This window comes from Protobothrops mucrosquamatus, unplaced genomic scaffold (genome assembly GCF_001527695.2).
Source record: "Protobothrops mucrosquamatus isolate PMUCROS unplaced genomic scaffold, P.Mucros_1.0 scaffold_78, whole genome shotgun sequence".
Taxonomy (NCBI): domain Eukaryota; kingdom Metazoa; phylum Chordata; class Lepidosauria; order Squamata; family Viperidae; genus Protobothrops; species Protobothrops mucrosquamatus.
In genome coordinates, this window is record NW_015386154.1 from 355,408 (window position 1) to 363,757 (window position 8,350).

Sequence of the window (8,350 nt, forward strand, 5' to 3'; positions counted from 1 at the left end):
GATTGAACTGACGACAAATATTTTAAATCAAACATGGAGATCTGAACTATTAGGGCAACAATCTAATGATTACAAAGGGGCCAGTTCCTTTGAAAAATTGATAACTGGATCTCTCCCTTGATTCAAATAACATGTGTAGGAATGAAGGGAGATCCATCTGAGGATTTAAAGGCACTGGTATGGAAGCCTGCTTGGCACAAAAAGAAAGCTAGAGTTAGATTTAAAAATGGGATTTTCTTTCTCTTCCTTTTTTTGTTGTTGATTGATAATGGAAGAGCTTAAAATCTTACTTAATGGGCTAAGGAGATTTTTAAAGATATTAATTGATTTAATGTTTAGATTTATAAGGGAAATGAAAATTAGCCTCTTATTAGATTATAGTTTTGAATTGTAATATGGAAGTTGGTTTGTGACAATAAAAGATATTTTATTAGTAAACAATGAGGTACTAGGATGAGAAATAGAATATACTTGTGACATAAAATAAGAATGTAATTAACTGAATAATATATGAATTTTAGATACGATAAGTATTTTGTAATGAAATTACGAAAATATGGGTTACCCGAAGTCTAAATATTATGGATATTAAAGACTAAATTGGAACACGGTAATTGAAATTAGGTAAAACTTAAAAACAGGACTTGAAAATGTATAAGTAACATTAAATTGACAAATGTATTGATTGATTGAGCTATAATTAGAAATGTATTAATTTGAATGTGATATAGTAATTAAGGGAAATAGAGAGGAACCTTTTAATGACGCAACCTGAGATACGTATGAAAGATTTTATTACTGGACTATTGATTACCCAATCACCACGCTGCTTCCTAAATATTTGGATGTAAAATTGAAAAATTAATAAAACTTGTTATAAAAAAAACATTTATGCAAATTTAAAACTTAAGCCACATAATTAATCTTACCTATATTTTGCCACATGCTGAAGATTTCACATCCCATTGTCACCCGCATATCACCATATCTGTTACATTTTTAAAAAATCAGATAAGATAATTAATAATCTCACTCTATCATGAAACATACATTTTGTATGTTTGCAGCAGTTATAGAGAAAAAAATCCAACAGAATTTTTCATAAAATACTTATTAAAACAGGAAATGAAAAGCAGCAAGAAAACCACAACACATCATAGAAAGAACATTTCTGAAACTATTCAAACACTGTGCCTGCATCCAGTAACAGACAAGCATTTGTGGGAGACAGCTGCAGATATTATTACAGATGGTTTGATGTTGCTTCTTATATGTTCTTACCGGTAAAGAATCAAAACACCTTTTGTCTATAACTGTGGGAATCATTGATGCAAACAAAACAAAGATTTAATTACAGACGTCATCATTTCTAACAAGTGCATTCTTCTTAGGGTTTGAACTGATATTTTTCCTGCAAGTTATTTTCATTAATTTCAGTGAGCTATAATCATTGGTATGATTATGGCATATAATCAACATACTGTAAACTAGATAAGATTTATTCAAGAGCACTGTGCATGTTGTCAGGTACATCCCATTAAAACATACTTAAGAAATCAAATGTACTTCAAACAATTCTGCCTTGAAAAACAACTTTCTGTCTCTCAGTAATAATCAACAGCAAATCTCACATAGTTTGACAACTTTCAATCTTAATAAAATTTTGCACAGAAAAGATAAATACTACAAAGATTTTCTCTATTTTTTAAAAAAGCCAACAATTATACTTACTTTTCTAGTACTTTTTTCTTCTTAGAAAGTGTGAACATTTCTAACTGTAGACACAACTGATTTATAAATATGACAGCAAGGTAAAAATAGGAATCCCAAATCTGCAAATAGACAATAATTTAATCATTGTGTTTCTTTTAAAGATACTATTAGTGTAGCTAGATAACAGATATTTATCTTACACGCCCAAGATCATTTATAAGTTGAAAGATGGAATCAAACAGAATTCAAAAAAACCTACCACACAAAATTCAAATATTTATTTTGACTTATCTATATTGGTTAAATATGATTCATCAAGTGATGTCAGGAGCAAACCACCAGTCCCCCAAATGCAGAGTTTGATCTAACTACTTTTTATGTAACTAAAGGGGGAGGGGATGTCAATCCTAGTCCTTTTGCAGTTGTTCAGTGACTACAAGCTAACTCTACACTTGATCCCTCCTCTGTGCCAGGCTGGGTGCTTCCCAAAAGGTGAGTAAATTAAGAACTGCATGATCAAAGGAATAGCAGTTTTTAACTTACTCACTTAATGAATCATATTTAACAAACTTATAGATAAGTCAAAATAAATATTTGAACAGAACAACTGAAAAGCAGTAATGCAATAATGAGATTATCGATGAAAGAAAAAACACCAGATTTACATTTACACTCAGAGAAAACTGGTACAAGATATTTTATTTGGTGTATTACTCTAGTAATGATTGCCAAAATAAATAATTCATTTTCTAAAATTTGTTAAAACTGAAGAAAAACTAGGTTGGATCATTCTTTCACATTTGGTATCAATGTTCTAAGGCCCAATAATTCTGGAAAATATTATTGCATTGTATGTATTTTGTTGTGTTGTGTTGTATTGCATTGCACTGTGTTGCATTGAATTACATCACATTACATTACATATAATAGTTTTGTCTTGTATCCAAATTTGAATTTCTCCAAGGTTATAGCATTTAACTTTTAACTTCTTTTTTTTTCAATTTTATTTTATTCAAATACAAATAATACAAACATAACACATATACATCTAAATAAAAACAGTATAAAAATACAAATACTACAGTGCACCCACATCCCTGGAGACAATTTTTATTACCTATATTTCTTCTCATATAACAACTAACAATATACAATATATTTCAATTGTGCCTTTATCCCCTCCAAAACAGCATGTATTCTTGAGCAGGTTTATCCCGTTTGCCTTCCACCAAGACTGTTTTTATAAAATCATCCCATATTTCATTATAATTAGTTACTTTAATCATCCCTTTTTTAAATTTAATTTCTGTTGTTTATCATTTATTGCCATATTCCATATCTCATTATACCACTCATTTCTTTGAATATCCCAATTCCGTCTCCAATATTTAACCATCACTAATCTAGCTGCCATTATCAAATTTACAATCAATTCCCTTTTTGCTTCATTTATATCATGTTTTTCCACCAGTAACAGTAATGCGATCCTCGGTGACATATCTACATTAACCTTCAAAAGTTCTCTAATTTCCCTAAACACCATGTCCCATTTCTTTTATGCGCTATCACAATCCCACCACATATGTTTATATGTTCCACTCTCTTTCTCACATCTCCAGCAAATATTTGTATATTTAACATCTATTTGATATAGTTTGTGTGGTGTTAGGAACCACCTCCATATCACTTTATATCCATTTTCCTTAACTCTAACTGACATATTCTTATATACTCTTCTGTTCCAAATATTTTTCCAATTTTTATTGTTTATTTCTCCTAAATCTGTTTCCCAGATTAATTTTAAACCTTTTGCCTGATCTTCTAGTTCAGTTAATATTCTGTATATTTTCCCAATTCCTTTACCTATATATTCTTCATTTTCCTCACTTTCTTTTATAATTATTTCAAAATTTTGTTAACTGTCTATCTTTCTCCTCGAATTTTTCTTCCATTTTTATCCATTTCTCTAATTGTATTAAATTCAACCAATTTAACTTAGTATCTGATAAAACATTCTTTAATTGCATTATATTCTTTATCTTGTTCTTCCAGTCCCATTTATGTATCTGATTTTTTTTAAATTTACTAATCCAATCTTTCAGTTCAATCTTAGGGAATTTCTCCATTTCTACTACCGGTATTAAAGGAGAAATTCCTGGCATTAACTGATATCTCCATTTATCCCATAATTCTATCAGGTTTTTTAAAAAGGGATTTTGAATTCTCTTAACAATTTTTTAAATATTTTTTAAACCAATATATTTCTATAGGATCGCCTATTTCCCTCAATTCCTTCAATTCTATATCGCTCTATCTGCTATAATATCTGGGACCACCCTTAATTGATTAGCTATCCAATAATTTCTAACATTTAGAAGACCCAGCCCACCCTTTTTTAATGGTTCATACCATAAAGCTTTACTTATTCTTGCTCTCTTGCCTCCATTACAACACACCTCCAGCAATCTCTGTATTTCCTTTAATTCTTGATCCGAAAACTTAATTGTGATCATCCAAAACAAAAAGTTAATTTTTGGTAAAACTTTCATTTTTATTGCTTCAATTCTTCCAAACCATGATAATTTTACTTTTCCATATTTATCCATTTTATCTTTTATATCTTTTTTTAACTTCTCATAATTTATCTTCTTTAATTCTTGAATATTTTTTGGGATGTCAATACCTAAATATTTGATACTATCTACTATTTTTAATTTATATTTTTCTTTCAATACATCCATTTCTTCTTTACTATAGTTATATAACATCATTTCTGATTTTTCCCAATTTATTTGCAATGTACTTTATTTCCCAAATTCATTCAAATGTGAATATACCCTCTCTATAGTAGCTATGGGGTTTTGAAATGTTAGTAATGTATTATCTGCAAATAAATTTATTTTCGTTTTCTTACCTAAGCCAATTCCTTCAATCAATGAATCTTTCCTAATTGCATTTGCCAAAACCTCCATCAATAATACAGAAAGAACTGGGGTTAAAGGACAACTCTTTCTCGTTCCCCGGTTTAAGGTTATTGTCTCTGTAACACCATCATTTATGACTATTCTTGCCTTATTCTCTGAGTATAGTTGATTTATCACCTTTCTAAAAAAATTTCCAAAACCTAATTTCTCTATTAATATTTTCAATGTAGGCCATTCCACACAATCAAAGGCCTTAAAAACATCTAATGCTAATAAACCAGCTTTTAATTTTTGATTCTTTATGTAATAGCCTAAATTTAATACCCTTCTTACTACATCTGACATTTCTCGGCCTCTTATAAATCCACACTGATCATTTTTAATATAATTCTCTATAAATGTATTCAATCTATTTGTCAATATTGCTGTAAAAATCTTAGCATCCTGATTAATAAGGGATATTGGTCTATATGATCCTGGATTTGTAAGATCTTTATTAGGTTTCGCTATCAATACTATCAGTGATTGTTTCCAGGAACTTGGAATAATTTCCCCTTCCATTATTTTATTAAACATTAACCTCATCTTTGGCACCAATAATCCTTTAACATTTTAATAATATTCTGCACCTAGTCCATCTAACCCTGGTGCTTTACCTATTTTCAATTTATTAATAACTTCCAGTATCTCCTCCTCTTCTATTTGTGATTCCATTATTTCTTTATCACATTCTCGAATTTTACAGTTTAAATTCTTTTCTATATATGCCTGACTTTCATTCAAATTTATTTCTTTTCCCTTATATAACTTTTCAAAAAACTTCTGAAATATCAACAATTTTTCTCTCATCATGTTACATCTTTCTCCCTTTTCGTTCTTTATTACTCCAATCAGCCTTTTTGCCTTTTTAACTTGTGTGGCTCTAGCCAACATTCTAGAATTTTTATTTTTATTACTATTACTATTATTACTATTTTATTACTATTTTCATAAAATTAGATTTCTTTGAACCTGTTCTAACTCAATATTTTGCAACTCCTTTAGCTGATAATTCTAACATAATCCTATTCTCTCTACTTTCTATATATTTGCTCTCTAGTTCTTTAATTTCCTCCTCCAACCTTTTTATATATTTCTCTTTTTGTTTTTTTATATTATAAGAATATTTTATCCCTAAACCTCTTACCACTGCTTTCATTGCATCCCATATTACACCTATATTACTACCTCCTTCTTCATTTATAGTCCATATGTCTTTTAATTCTCTTTCCATTTTCTCTAAAATCTCTTTATTTTTAAAAATCCTCGAATCCATTCTCCATCTACTTGCCTGTTTATAATCACAATCTATTTCCATTTCCATAGTTACCATTGCATGATCTGATATTTTATCTCTGCTTTTGTTTTTAGATAATATTTCCGATGTTACAAATATATAATCTATTCTTGTAAAAAAATTTGTCTACTAGAAAAATATGTATCTCTTTTGATTGCCATGTAATTCTCTCCAAACATCTTTTAATCTATTTCTATTAATAAATTTTCTTAAATCTGTATTATTATACTTTATTTCCACTTTTGATGGATTAGATTTATCAATTCCTATATCCATAACCATATTATAATCACCTGCCATTATCACATAACCATTTTTTATTTCTTCTATTTCTTTATATATATATATAAATTTGCTAAAGTGACCTCTTGTCCATAAATAAAGCCTTGAATTATAAGAAATCTTCCCATAAAATCTTTTTATGGCTTTTATCTTAAATTCACATCTTTTAGCTACCATGATTGCTACCCCTCTTGCTTTTGATGTACCAAAATGCCTTCTCATATACATCATCCCAATATAACCTAAGTTCATTCACCCCTTCTTTCTTTTGATGTGTTTCTTGTAAAAATACAATATCTATTTTCTCTTTGTTAATTGATTTTTCAATTCTTGCTCGTTTATATTTTCCCCTCAAGCCATGTACATTCCACGTAGCTACCTTCAACGATTTCCCCATCTATTCCTTATATTACATATTCCCTTTGGTCTCCATATGTGCTCTAACATAAATCTTACAAAACTAAAACTACAAAGTAAGCATATTGACCCAAAACATAAATAGCCTCTTACCCACCCATAAACATATATGTTGTCCCCCTTCCCTTCTTCAGCAGATCTTCCTCCTCTCCGCCGCTTCAGGGGGAAGAGGAGCCATCCCTGCACCGACTTTGGTCGCCCACTCCATCTCCCTTGACTATCATTACTCTTAATTTCTACACCCAAACATATATTATAAAATTACAAATACTTATATACTATCTCTACAACAAACTTGTAACTCCTGTTGCTTCATCCAGCTTCCCTTTCTCCTGTAGATCTTCTTTATTGATGATTCCGTGCTCCCTTAATTTCTCCATCGTCTCCTCCTTTGTTCCAACTCTGTAAAACCTTCCACCGTAAAGGGGACATCTAGGAGGATCGATGTAGCCCAATCCAGTACTGCTTGAATCAATTTTACTTCATTTTCTTAACTTTTCTCCGGATATCCACGTATACATAAATTTGATCGGTGCTGATGATCACATATCTCAATCAAATTCTTTTCACCTGATGCATCATAGTTGTCTGACTTTTTAACATCTTATCATGTTCTCCCCTCAGAGTCTTCACTTCTGTAATATTTTGTGTCATATCCTGACTTCGTTTCGCCAGATCTGTTACTCTTACATCCATCTTGTCCATTTTATCTTTTATTTGCTTCAAATCCTCCTCTATATTTGTCTTCGTTTCTTTTATATTTATCTTCATTTCTCTTAACTCTTGTAAGAGAATATCAATTTATCTGGTTGAGTCAGTGATTTCTCAGGCGATTTCCCCCTCACATTCATTTCTAAGGCTTTTTCCACTAGAATCAGACGTAAATCTGAAGGTCTAAGGCCTGCTTTGGGTCTTTGCCAAACACTTTCTGCACTTTGGCTGCGTTTTGACATCCAATCATCAAAAAGAGCTCTTAACCTTCTAAGAATTTTTACACAGTCTATAGTCCATACACATCACTTCCTCCCTTTGTCTTGTCCTTATCAACTTATCTCTGTGAAAGCGACAAGATGGAAATAAAAAAAACCAAAGGCAGCAACTATCTTTATTACACACTCCTTATCAAGCTCTGTCTTCAAGATGTTTAATATTTTCACTTTCTCCAGATCTCAGCACTTCGACTGGAAGGAGGGAATAACAGGCCTTCACACTGAACACACTGTACAATTATAAATCAGCTATTATCTTTTCGGCTGTACTCCTTTAAACTCTCTCCAAATTCTTTCTTCTATCAGTCTTCAATCATAGGGCCCCTCCTCTCCCCATCAGCCTTCAAAAGCCTCTCAAATCTCTTAATCAAACATCCAAATTCTATCTAGGGGAGTTAAATTGGATAAAATTTCATATAAAGAATTACTTTTGCCAGTAGGACAAGATTGGCGACTTAAATCTTTGGGAGATCTGAAACAAGAGAATATTGAATATTGAATATTCATGGTTTTATTATAATCAACTGTCTATGAGATGGAGTTTGGATCAAAAAATGGGTATTGTAGTACAGGATGGGAATTTGATTAAACAGATTAGAGATCAATCACAAGCCCATATAAAAAGAATTTATGGTGTATTGGTTGAATTGGACTCGGAAACAGAATTGGTGAAGGATTGTATGATAAAA

General features: G+C 30.7%; 1 protein-coding gene across 1 annotated transcript in view; it reads right to left on the reverse strand.

The window, feature by feature from the left end:
* DOCK4 (dedicator of cytokinesis 4) overlaps positions 1 to 8,350 on the reverse strand; it is a 246,511-nt gene that overhangs the window by 164,578 nt on the left and 73,583 nt on the right. Inside the window, exons 14-15 of the mRNA XM_015814036.1 lie at positions 1,732 to 1,832; positions 930 to 988 (exon numbers count right to left, since the gene is read on the reverse strand). Coding sequence (XP_015669522.1) covers positions 930 to 988; positions 1,732 to 1,832 — 160 coding nt within the window. The remainder of the gene's footprint in view (positions 1 to 929; positions 989 to 1,731; positions 1,833 to 8,350) is intronic.